Source organism: Saccoglossus kowalevskii, chromosome 4, assembly GCF_978046115.1.
Source record: "Saccoglossus kowalevskii chromosome 4, keSacKowa6.1, whole genome shotgun sequence".
Taxonomy (NCBI): domain Eukaryota; kingdom Metazoa; phylum Hemichordata; class Enteropneusta; family Harrimaniidae; genus Saccoglossus; species Saccoglossus kowalevskii.
Window position 1 is genome coordinate 113,880 of NC_140644.1, and position 13,471 is coordinate 127,350.

A 13,471-nucleotide genomic window follows, 5' to 3' on the forward strand; every position below is an offset into this window, starting at 1 on the left:
CCTACCGCATCAAGCGTTTATATGCGATCGGAATCATTTGCTTACGATGAAACTAAGTTGAATTTTATTTGAATTTCATAAAAATTAATGAATTTATTTTTTTGTGCGTTATTATAATCACTACTGACTAATAATCAACGTTTGTGAAATGTAGCATGTCCGGATTGAGCATCTGTGATCGCTTGCCGGGATCGCTTAATGCAGTTGTGTTCGTTTTTATTAGAAACGTCGTTTAAAATATACTTTTGTTACCAATAAAATAAAAACAAATATATTTGAAAAATGACACTGGGCGACACTTTAATGACATTTCAGGTGGTCTACTTTTTAATTCAGCAAGAATTATTAATTATTGTTAATTCTGCAATAGTTTCTTTCGTCTTGGGTGGCCCAACTGACGGCAAGAAAGTCTGTGTAGTTGGATACAATGAAAATGTCCCCCAAAAATATTTGATAATAATTTTTTGAAATTTTGAACCCCAAATAAGCGCCCATCAGCCGTGAAATCCCCAGGGCAATTTTTCGGATGGGCGAATTTACGGCAGAATCCGGTATTATATAAAGAAAGTATTATTATAGACATCTCGCGCATATTGCCAATGTTTTATACTGTTTGCAGTTTGCATATGAAAGTGGTTGTTGACGCCCATCCTATTATTCGACGTCGTTGACAATGCGATAACAATGCCACTCGCACTGTGCACATTTTAGCACTAGATCTAGTGCCATTTTAGCGCTAGATCTAGTGCCATTTTAGCACTAGATCTAGTACTTTTTCGGATTAGTGCTACTAGCACTAACCACTCGCACTACGCCCATTTGGACACATTTACATACATGACATATGATAATATGTGAAGATATTTTGCTTATTACACATAGCAAAGCCTGCACTGCACATGATAGCAATCACTCATTATGTAAGGCATTATGCATACCTTCCACAGACTTGTTATAAACGCATTCTTTTCTGCTTCGTTACTGGCAATCCACTTGAATATCTTTTCAAACTGTAAATCAAACTCTGCTACATCCTGAAAGACGTATATCATTCAATACAGTCATGTGATCTTTAATTTGAATTGAGCTTTAATTTAGAAAAAATACCCAAATGCAATGGTGTCGATCTGCTCATCATTCCTTGCACCCCATTAGCTCAATGGGCGTACCATTTTTTTTGGGGGGGGGGGGTGTATGAAACAAACACACAATTCTGTTCTCTACACTATATTTCACAAAGTACAGTTTATGTTGGATTCTTATTAAAAAGAAATGACTAAGATTTTTTTCACTTATTAATACTTTGTGGCGAGAACAAAAAGAAAAGCTAAATTTCAGGGGATTTTCAATTAACAGAAACACACATTTCAGAAAGCAATGAATGTTTTTACATAAAAAATATTCATAAATTTTTAGGAATTTCAAATGACAGTTGAGAACTGCTTGAACAATCACAATTCCTCAGCACATAAATACTGCAACCCACATAGAATTTTATAATAGTCAGTGTGAACTTTGACCAATTACGAATACATCCATGCTGCCAGAAAATGAAGGTTTCACATTTTAAATATTCTGTGCCTAATTGTAGTGATGAAACTAAAATACATATTTGCAAATGATTAATTTAAAGCACTTTTTAAAAATGTCTTCATTTTTTAATTTAAAAAATTATAAAAAAGGGATGTTTCTATAAATGTCAATAATTAAGAGGTATTAACTTCATTATAGTATCCACAAGAAATATATACCAGGATCCCCCCAAGTTGCTGATCTTTAACTAGATATACAAATGAAGTCAGTCACATAAACATGACATGTTTTAATTGCCATCTTCATCATCTATTTGCTAATTTAAAAATTGTACTTCTCTACCACAAGAAATAGACAGCAGAACCATTGTAGTTGTTGTTATGGTCACCCCATTTTTGTGGTTCAGAGATCACGATATTCACTCTTCGCATCTAAAATTGATAAGAGCAATTTTTACCTTTGTAGTATCTTTCCCGTCTACAACTTTCAAATCTGATAATAACCAAGATTCTCTTTTTTTGTAAGTATCTTTTTCAGATTTTTTTACTTTGTACAGAGAGACTTGTGCTGGCTGGTCAGTAGTAACTAGAAACAAATCATATCATATCATATCATATCATACATTAAATCATAACAAATATATTATATATTAGATCACATTGTAAATCATAATCATATCTTATTGATTATTAGAGTTTATTTTAGTAATACCCATCAACTTTTTTGCGTGGAGCAAGCAAATAGGCAAATTTGTATTTGGAGTGCCTTTGTGCAAAGTTGTGTTGTGCACCTGTCCAGGTGATGGTTTATTGATATTATAATCCATTATAATCTAGAATACCAAAAGTACTTTTTTGGAATAAAAACAATACAAACCATGGAACTGGATATTTTAGATTTTTTAGACATTAACATTTTAAACCCACTTCATTGTACAAACATGGAAAAAGTGTCGCAGTTGTACCGCTCATTTGTGTATTATGACTAGACGTTGATAAACTGTCATTGTTTCAAAATGTGACTTTCCATTTTCACCTAAAACTATATGAATATTATGTCTGCAAAACCAAACTCATTTCTTGTTACTGCTTTTTAGTATCCAAATTTTCTATTCATATTTGGGGCCGTAATAAGAATGCGCTCACCATTGAATGTACAAGTTGGTATTGGTCATAAACATTTTCAAATCTGAAAATTTAGTATCCAAATTTTCTATTCATATTTGAGGCCGTAATAAGAATGCGCTCACCATTGAATGTACAGTTGGTATTGGTCCAATCTGATTAAAATCTGATGTAGTGTACGGGCTTTAATTATTTTGGCTATAAACTTATTTTAATTTTATTTTTTATCACTTTTGTTATTAATGCCCTTTTATTTTATTATTTTACTTTGATTTTGATTTTGTGATTTTTTTTTTAATTCCGCCCTACCTACATCTGAGCCGATGCCTATGTAACGAGATTTCAACGAGACCCACTATCGACGATTTTAGTCAACGAATCACATACCTCCTTCTATAGCGCACATGATGACGTCACCGGGCGGAGTCGGGTGGCAAACACACTCAAATAAAATGGCGGATTATACCGACGTTAGCAACGGAGAATAACACTGCTTTTCGGTAAGTTTATCATTGTCAAATGCAACGAAAGTCATTTTTATGTTAATATTGTGGTTCGAATGGTTCGACTTTAGATCGTTATTTTGCATAGTTATTCTGGGAGTGACGATTTTGTTTCCGCCGTTTCGACCAAACACCAGTGTCTTTTTCCAGTCACCTGCCCTGGTGACGGGTGATGTTTTGTTGAAATTGTATCATCATTTTGTACATTATACAATAACTCTTTATTAAAGTAATTGAGCTGATTTGGACTGGAATAAAATATTGTTTTATTGGAACACATCGCAATTGATCAGGAAATATTTTTTTGCTCCAATTTTCTGCGTTGATGCCGTGGGCCGGTGACCGTTATACAATGTAAAATCAGTTTGCATTGTTTACTATAGCTGTTTACAGTGTTCTAATCATTACGATTTACTTATTTTTTTGCTTCCATTCTAGATAATTATGCTCAGTGATGTAAAATTGAAGCGATGACTGAATGAACGAACCTTGGTTGGCGAAGATGTATCTGGAAGTGTACACATTTGTTGGAAGTGAAAAAAATATTCAATGTAATGACAAAAATTGTAAAATGCTGTGGAATTTCTTTTGCAAATAAAAATATACTAGCAATTTTCTATTAATGGTTTATTCAAGTGGGCAAAATATAATGTACAGAAAGATTGCCCGTAGAGTATCGCTACACTGAAAAGTAAGCAACCGACAGTCTGTATAAAGGGGGGCTGTGATTGGCTGTTACTTATGCGAGATTTGAACGGGACTTACATAGGCGTCGGATCAGATGTAGGGCAGAATTAAAAAAAAATCACAAAATCAAAATCAAAGTAAAATAATAAAATAAAAGGGCATTAATAACAAAAGTAATCAAAGAAAGCTTAGAAAGAACTCCCATGTGCTGAGAGTATTGGAGACACATTAAATATAATTCGAAATTACTTAGCTGAAAACTAATTATGCAAATCAGAAAATTAATATGACCAGATTTGAGTGTAAAACTAATGAGGTCTGCGCAAACAGAAAATCTATGTCTCCAAGTTTAATTGAAATGTGATTAGAACCAAAAAATTATGAATTATTATGCTTATTAGGGAATTAATATGAACAGATTTTTACCCAAAACTAATTAGGTTTGTACATTGTCCTAGAGCATCTTTATACTAAGTTTCATTGAAATGGAATAATTAGTACCGTGAAAACTCCAAAATTTCGACCCCTCTAAAAATTCGAACGCCTATTTATTTGCCGGTTTCTGTGTTTTATTTACCTACAAATTTTCGACTCCACTAAAAATTGCCGACTCATTCTTATTCGAAAATTGCGACCAGTTTTAGTTTTCCCCCAAACGAAAAAAAAAAAAACGATGTGAGCGTTCAAACGGGACCTTCCTCGAAGGCATGAATCCGGGTTTCTGATTGACTGAGAGATTTTTATTTTATTGGTAACGAAAATATATTCTAAATAAACGAAGTTTCAAATAAAAACGAACACAAAAATCTCGGCATGCTGCGTTTCTGAATTGTTGATTATTACTGTACTCAGTAGTGATTATAATAATGTACACAAAATAAATTTGTTGAATGGTTATGAAATAGAAATAAAAGTCAACTTAGTTTCATCGTAAGCGAATGATTCCGGTCTCGTATAAACGTTTGATGCTGTAGGATATCCGCCATGTTCTCTTAGGTCAAATAGGTCAAATCGCTAATTAACCAATCAAAAAGCTGGATGATGCCAACGTGTTCAAATTACCATAGCTTATTTAAATATGTTAATGTTATTGAACGCAATGCGGAAGAAATCAGTGGAACAGTCATAGAACAGCTAAAAATTAGCTAATTATCATGCAAATTAGGTAATTAACGAGCATGGATTTTTACCAAAACCTAATCAAATCTGCGCATTGGCCCAGAGCATCTATGCACCAAGTTTCATCAAAAACCGATGTATGGTTCTTGAGATAGCAGTGGAACAGTCGGACACACATACACACACACACACACACACACACACACACACATACACACATACACACATACACACATACACACATACACACATACACACACACATACAGACACACTAACTGCAAAGACTCCCATTTTGTGCTTCGCACATGGGAGTCAATAAAAAATAAAATTAAAATAAGTTTATAGAAATTGGTGTTGTAGTACGATATTTTGGCTTGGATTTTGATGCGAAAACGGCATGATTTTTTTTAAATAAAAAAATTAGTTGTTTTTAAAAAATAAACTGGTCATCTGAAGAATAATTTAACATTGTTCACAGTGATAACAGCTCATTCTCGAAAGGAAGCTTACCCGCTCACGCTAGTCACGATAAAAATCATACACGTGTACTCTTGAATAGACAAACGTCAATGACTACAGTAAAACTTAGACTCTATTTTAGCCGGCAGGATTGATTGAAATGTCCGAAAAATGATGCCAAAATACACCTTAAAAGTCCCATTTTATTTTCTTAAATCCCATTTTATTTTTTAATCCAAGGGCGAATTTACGGCAGAATTTGGTCCCTCAAATAAGGGACACGTGAGCTTTGATTCTAACCGGATACATTGCACTGGGTCGGGGAGATAGTTTGCTAAACTTCCATGCATCTTTTGTCCAATGGGTACCTGTACTTCGAACATTCGCAAGTTTTTCTAGGTAGTGCGAGACAGCTTTGTCTTTTGACCTATTAGTTTTGTGCTGACCTCTTCTCCGCGTCTTGATGTTTTGTTTTGCTTGTCATAATACTCACTGATTGATGACTTTGTTTAGATTTTGAGTTACAACTCGGCCACGACCTTTGCTTTTACCGTGAAACATGAAGAAGTTTACGTCAATTGACGGACATTGCATTTTTTAAAAACTAATGAAGCACACTGTCTATCATCCCCATTTTTTCATTTGCTGATTTCTATTCTGAAAAATTCGACCGTCCGAAAATGCACCTTAATTTTGACTATAAAAACACGTCACATATCGAACACCAATTATTTAAAACCGGTCAAAATTTTGGAGTTTTTACGGTACTTTAGATATCAGTGTGAAAGCTTAAAATTGGTTAATTATGCAAATTAGGTAATTAATATGTACAGATTTTAACCCACAATTATTCAGGTCTGTCTATTGTCCTACAGCATCCATGTACATTCATTGATATGTGATGTATAGTACCTGAGATATCAGTGTGAAAGTTGGTTAATTATGCAAATTAGGTGATTAATATGCACAAATATTTACCGGAAACTAATTGGGTCTGCATAATTCTAGATTCATTGAAATGTGATGATTAGTACTTTAGATATCAGTAGAAAAGCTGAAAATTAATTATGCAAATTAGGTAATTAATATGCACAATTATTTACCCTAAAACTAATCAGGTCTCTGCATAGTCCTAAAGGATCTATGTACCAAGTTTCATTGAAATGCGATGATTAGTACTTGAGATACCTGTGGAAAAGCTGAAAATTAACTAATTATGCAAATTAGGTGATTAATATGCACAAATATTTATCGAAAACAATCAATCTCTGCATAGTCCTTAAGTATGTAAGTACCAAGTTTCATTGAAATGTAATGCTAACTACTTATATCAAATGCTGAAAATTAATTAATTATGCAAATTAGGTAATTAATATGTACTGATATTACCTTAAAAACTATCAGGTCTGTGCAGTGTCGTATGACATCTATGTACCAAGTTTCATTGAAATGTGATGATTAGTACTTGAGATATCAGTGGAAAAACCGAAAATTGACTAATCATTATGCAAATTAGGTAATTAGTATCCACGGATTATTACCAAAAACTAATCAAAACCTAGCATTAGTTCAGAGCATCTATGTACCAAGTTTCATCAAAATCCAATGAGTGGTTGTTTAGATATCAGTGGAACAGTCATGGAACCACTAAAAAATAGCTAATTATCATGCAAATTAGGTAATTAATATGCACGGATTTTTACCAAAAATTAATCAAATCTGCGCATATGTTCAGAGCATCTATGTACCAAGTTTCATCAAAATCCAATGAGTGGTTCTTTAGATATCAGTGGAACAGTCATAGAACAGCTAAAAATTAGCTAATTATCATGCAAATTAGGTAATTAACGAGCATGGATTTTTACCAAAACCTAATCAAATCTGCGCATTGGCCCAGAGCATCTATGCGCCAAGTTTCATCAAAAACCGATGTATGGTTCTTGAGATAGCAGTGGAACAGTCGGACACACATACACACACACACACACACACACATACACACATACACACATACACACATACACACATACACACACATACAGACACACTAACTGCAAAGACTCCCATTTTGTGCTTCGCACATGGGAGTCAATAAAAAATAAAATTAAAATAAGTTTATAGCCACAATAATTAAAGCCCGTACACTACATCAGATTTTAATCAGATTGGTATTGGTCATAAACATTTTCAAGATATGTTGGTATAATACAAAGCTAAAATGAAGTAAAATGGTATCAGTTGTATTCTCTGCAATTCCTCTTGGTCAGAATGTCGTAGAAAACTACATTGTTGATGAGGGGAACCATGATACTGAATTTCTGAAAAGGCAATGGTTGTCGGGATGCATCCTGTTTTCTATGGGTTCCGTGCAACGTATAGAACATGCATAAAAGGCATTGTTTGTTTCAGGAAAATTTGAACACATGCTGCATGGTAACCACCACTCTTTACGATGCAACTTTGTTGATTTAAGAAGACTGATTAGAGTGTTTATGAAATGATTCAGTAACAAATTTGGAAAGCAGTAAATTGATCTCATATGAATTAACACATCTTCTATTTTACTGGGACAATCACTGTCTGGGTTAATACAGATTTAAAGTTATAAGCAAATATTCCAAATGGTATGCAGTATGGTAGTTTGCAATTTTCAACTTCAACAACTATCTGTTTTCTGTTTGACTACATATTCTCAGTTAATCGTGGATCTCACAAAATACACAGCTGTGAATCAGTCATAAGCAATTGAATAAACATAATAAATAAAAGTTAAGGCCACTTATATATCATGTTATTGCTTTTGTCAGCTTTTGCTAAGCTTAGATTATACAGCATTAGTTTTTAGGTGAATTAAAATATTATTGTTCTGTACACATGTATAAATTAATGTTAAGATGTCACATGAAAAATTATAATTATGCACATTATACTATATAAAATATCCAAACTTGCATACGCTGTCAGCTCATTATTGATGCTGTATGAATACTGTAAAACACCCTGAAAAAGCTACATTTCATTTTAGCAAATCTGGCTCAATGTATGAACTAACAGAATCTTAGTTTAGATAATGTGGCAACAATCTCACTGTCAGAATATATTTTATTCTTATATTAAAGATTTTAAAGTTTGGTCCAGTATTACTAGCTGAGGTGAAAATCAGCAAAACCTTGAAAATTACATAAAAACACAAAACAAAGGTCAACCATGGACTCTAGAGAAAGGGTCTATAGATTAGCAATGTTTAAATAAAAGAGATGTAAAATGTAGAACTAGAAAGCATAACAAATAAATACGACAGAAGTATTTGTAATTACTAGTATTTACGATTCAATACACACAAGAAAATGAAACATGTTGAGCTATCAATGTGAGCAATGACCCATCACATAAACACACATGGCCTATTCCTTATTTCAAAAACCACCTTAGGGGATTATAACTTTAAAATAATATCATACAATACAATAAAAATGAACAAATATTTACCACATGCAAATGAGTGTTAGTGTGAGTGATTCGGTTGAATTGTATGTGCCATATTACTGTCAATTACGTAATGTTGATGCCTTGACAAATGTGTGAAAATTTAATCTATTTAATACCTGCTGCACATAGGAAACTGTTTTTCTTCTTTTTGCCAGCTTTAGTGACATGAACAACACTGATTAGACGTTCTTCATTGGGTAGAAAAACCTCTCGCTGTAACGTATGCCGAATGGCAGTCATGGTTCAAAGGTGAATTATTGTTAAAACCTGCGGGGGAAACAGAAATGGCTGATAAAACAACTATTACCGGTATAACAACATGGAGTAGACATCTGGAACATGGTAGGGGTTCATTCATCTGTTCAGATCAAAACATTACACGTCTTGAAATCACTTCGAATACAGTAAAATTGTTATTGTACAGACTATTCTTACTATATTGTAATTAAGAGTCGATGGTAAATACATGTCCGCATTTTAGTAGTGAAATCATGTAATTGTATAAAGTCGATTTATTCAAATGACACTTACAATAACAGTACAAGGGTTGAAGTTATTAACTTTAATAGCCTTTATTATGTAAGTGTAATACAGGTAGGTTGTCTAAGTTTGGGTTTATCATCATACTAGTTTAATGTGAAGCAGGTCATTTTATCTAATTTAGCTAATTTAAGATGTCACTAATTCTCACAATAAGAGTGACGGCTGTTTAGCTAAATTACGATTTTGGTCTGAGTTAAATCATAGACAGTATAGTAGGTAACTATATCTACTATCCTACTATACTGTCTATGGTTAAATTTGCTAAAATAGAATGTAGCTATTTCAATGTGTATAATAACAATTGATACACATGCGTATTAGTGTTTATTGATTTTTCATTAAATTTTTATTTCACAATTAATCATAATCCATTTTGCTCTACAGTATAGAGTATCTATCAAACAACAATATTACAAAAATATATGTTTTCATAATACTCTCAGCGCAACAAAGGCATTTCCTTCATGAATCATCTGTATAAATATTTAGAGTTTTCTATTGGCAAACATTTTCAAATATTGTTGATTTTCACTATGCTCATTAATTGGATTCAACTGCCATTCATTATCATTGAATAATAATAATATAATTTTGAGTATTTCTTGATATTGTTGCTGTGTGGAGTGAGATTTGTTATTACTATGACAACACAAAATGATATGTAAACTACTGCATATTGTAACAAATTCTAAGATTTGATGATTTTAGGACCGTCACAGCGATGACATTGCTTGGAATTTGCTGTGTCTCCTTAAAGCAATCTCAGTAAGATAAACATATGGTACAGTTAGAAATACGTCCTAGTCACTGATACAGGGGTCAGAAATAGAAAATGACGACCTTTTCACCACTATATACTGTTATTACGTAATTGTCTGAATTTTAAAAACCGTACATTATAAGAAGATATGACATACATGTAAGATCACTCTATTCTATCGATCACATAATCACAATTATAAAATAATTTGAAAAGTAGTTTTGGCAAAAAATAAATTCGACATTTTATTAATAGAACAACTAGTGGGCGGGGCAAGACATAATCATCATGATCACGATGTCGATAAATGAAACATTTGTGATTTATAACGTTACGGCGTTAGCCGAAGACACACAAATATCATATTGCCTTACGGTACTTGATTGTATCAGCTCATCTCCTCAAGAACTGAAGCTACTAACCCAGGTGAATCCATTCAGAACGGTGGCGATATAACAGTCCGTCTATTCGCTTTTCATTATAAATCTGTCAATTTACGTCCATTGTAGAGGAGAAAATAAACAACAACAACCGAACCAAACCCGGAAATCACGCACATTATCGCGAGACTTTGCCACCCACCTGTTAGCGACTCATGAATATTTGCCATCATTTGCATACGTAATGTGTTGCCATAGTCAGCATAGCGTACTTTTCATAAAGATATTTCAAACCAGAGTTCGTTGTTTTTGACATTCGTGTTGCTTTCCACTGTCACTTAGAAGATTACCATGGCCACGGGTCATATCTTACCAGGGTATAAAGACCCTGTGAGTCGATTTCGTTCTAAATCCGCAGATCCAACAATGACGGGTTACCGATACCGTAATGTGTTTCACAGTGGTATAGCCAGGAATTTAGATCCTCATATTTTAGAAGAAATAAAAGACGATGCTTATAGGACTTGGAATGAAGAATTGAAAGACTGGTCGAGAAAGCCAAGTATACGACCAACAACGTACTCACACACGTTTTATAAAAAGACCTTGGATGAACCAACACAGTCTCGACCCACAGAAGTTACCAGACGTAATAAACCCCATCCACCACTGTAAGTATTAAACGCTTCTGTGCAGTATACATAAAGTGAATATACATACCCGCCAATGTGACAATTTCTTAAAGTTTAAACATTTACATTTTGTCTTAGTTTCTCTCAGTATGCTGTCATCACTAAACTGTGTGTAAACAATCTTTATGAATGTTGTATTTTCCAGATTATCAAATTATTATCTTCATCTTTCTATGAAAAAAATTTAATAATTATTATGTAAAAACAACACCAAAGTGGTATATCATTTCTAAAAAATATTAAAATTATCCATTTTCGTTTCGCCAAATGTTTTATGAATGACAACAAACTACAATTGTAGTTTTCACTTCTTATTTTTATGACTGTATTGTTACCTTACAGCTACTTGTGAAAAAAGATATGAATGGAATTAAAATTTGACAGCCATTACTTAAAAGGTTGCAGACTTGCATGCATTTCTTAAAGTTTACTTAAAACAACCATAGCGTCTGTACTTCTATGAAACAACAACTAGTGACAGAATAAAATATTTAAACTATGAAAGATTGTCTATCACTATGGTAACCAGCATTCAAGAGTAAGATTAAGATTCTGATGTTTTCCACTGCATAGGATTTAGTTACTTAGTTTGAGTAATTATTCACTAGACGTTGTCAGGTGAATTGACCATGAACAATACAATGTACTACAGTGCAATAGAGCTGCTTTTTTACTAGTACATGATTATATTACATGCACTTACTTTAAATAAAATCGTGAAAACTTCTGAAGTAATGACCAAAATTTCTTAGTGATAGTATTATTAACTAATTACTTTATTCAAGTACTTTTACATAATGAGAAGTGGAATGTTGTCGGAGAATATGATTTGTCTTTTGACATAAAAATCACTGGAAATTAAAGCATAAATAAAAAAAATGATTTTTTTGGGCACATGACATCCACAAATTCTTAGTTTTTGTAAAATAAATTTTACCAGGCTGTTGTACATGTATATGTTCCAACGTTACAGTTGTCCGATTGTCCAGCTTCTTGATTCATGGTAAATCCAGAATACTGGTTTGATAATGTTGTCATAGTGATATTTATCATATTAATTATTTTACCAAGTGTCGCTCAATGCCAGGTAACAGTGTTTGTTAGGTGTTTACATGTTGTGTACAAAACAGTTCTAAACCAAGTGTTATTTCATCCCAGAGTCAAATATCAATTGTATACAGTCTAGATTCAAGTTCAGCTTTCATGCGCGACTAGATTTGGTTTGTTAAAAAAAAACTGTCAAAAACAAGCTTGGCTTGACTGTTAGGTATATGAGTTGTGTAGCCAATCAGATACAAGTATGTTTTGAAGCCACTGAAAAGCTATGGTAGAAAAGCTATGCAAATTAGTTTTCTTTTAGTTTTGAGCTCAATTGTTTATTTTATTCATGATGATGTTCCTGTGTAAGCTTATTCCAGAAATGTACAATTATTATTCTCTGCAGAGTTTTTTTTTTTTCAAAATTTTCTCTCTGTAATTTAATTTGAAGCTTCTCCAGCTTTTATATTGATGATATTGATGCATTTTCCATGGCATGTGAACAAGGCTAGTGTCTTTGACATTTCTTGAATGTGGCTTACCTGTTGTGATTTATAGCGAGTACTTGTCAATGGGCAACAATTGGTGTACAGTAAACTATAAATAATTACATTGTTACTGTAAATACAATGTATTCTATGTTGCTAACACTGACAATTGTTTGAGAAATACCCAGAAGCTGGTCTACCTTGACCACATTTACTCTTGCATTAATAGAATAAATTCACTTAAAACATTATTAAAATTGGAAATGTGAAATAATTTCCCTCAATCATTTTTTTCTGTTTAGTCACTGTCACTATTTTGTATATGCCATTGAATAGTTTGTATATATACCTGGAATGTCTCAATGCTGTGACTGATATTGTATATATACCTGGAATGTCTCAATGCTGTGACTGATATTGACAACAATTTACTTTCACTAATCACTATATCAAGAAATTTCATTGCTGATGGCTTTTGAAACTATGTATGTATTGGTTGAAAGAACACTTGAAAGCCTTGAATGTAAATAGCACTGTGAATACAGGGCAAAGTAATATGTATAATCATAGTGAACATGTACTGAATGTGTGGCTTGAACCAATGTTTATATGTATGGCACCCAATCACCTAGCTATATGTTACACTGTGTCCTT

General features: G+C 32.9%; 2 protein-coding genes across 5 annotated transcripts in view; one reads left to right on the forward strand and one right to left on the reverse strand.

Moving 5' to 3' along the window:
- The window catches only part of LOC102807982 (exocyst complex component 1-like), a 106,013-nt gene extending 95,219 nt beyond the window's left edge, over positions 1-10,794 (reverse strand). For 2 of the 3 annotated variants that reach the window (XM_085497608.1, XM_085497606.1), the window contains exons 1-4: positions 10,642-10,794; positions 9,033-9,183; positions 1,991-2,118; positions 939-1,034 (exon numbers count right to left, since the gene is read on the reverse strand). In XM_085497608.1, the coding sequence (XP_085353734.1) occupies positions 939-1,034; positions 1,991-2,118; positions 9,033-9,156 (348 nt within the window). In that variant the 5' untranslated portion in view covers positions 9,157-9,183; positions 10,642-10,794. Of the gene's footprint in view, positions 1-938; positions 1,035-1,990; positions 2,119-9,032; positions 9,184-10,593 lie in introns of all 3 variants that reach the window. The other variant, XM_085497607.1, reaches the window with a different exon arrangement.
- LOC102807959 (uncharacterized) overlaps positions 9,194-13,471 on the forward strand; it is a 34,594-nt gene continuing 30,316 nt past the window's right edge. Inside the window, exons 1-2 of one of the 2 annotated variants that reach the window (XM_085497610.1) lie at positions 9,194-9,258; positions 11,018-11,270. In XM_085497610.1, the coding sequence (XP_085353736.1) occupies positions 9,201-9,258; positions 11,018-11,270 (311 nt within the window). In that variant the 5' untranslated portion in view covers positions 9,194-9,200. Of the gene's footprint in view, positions 9,259-10,804; positions 11,271-13,471 lie in introns of those variants that run through there. The other variant, XM_085497609.1, reaches the window with a different exon arrangement.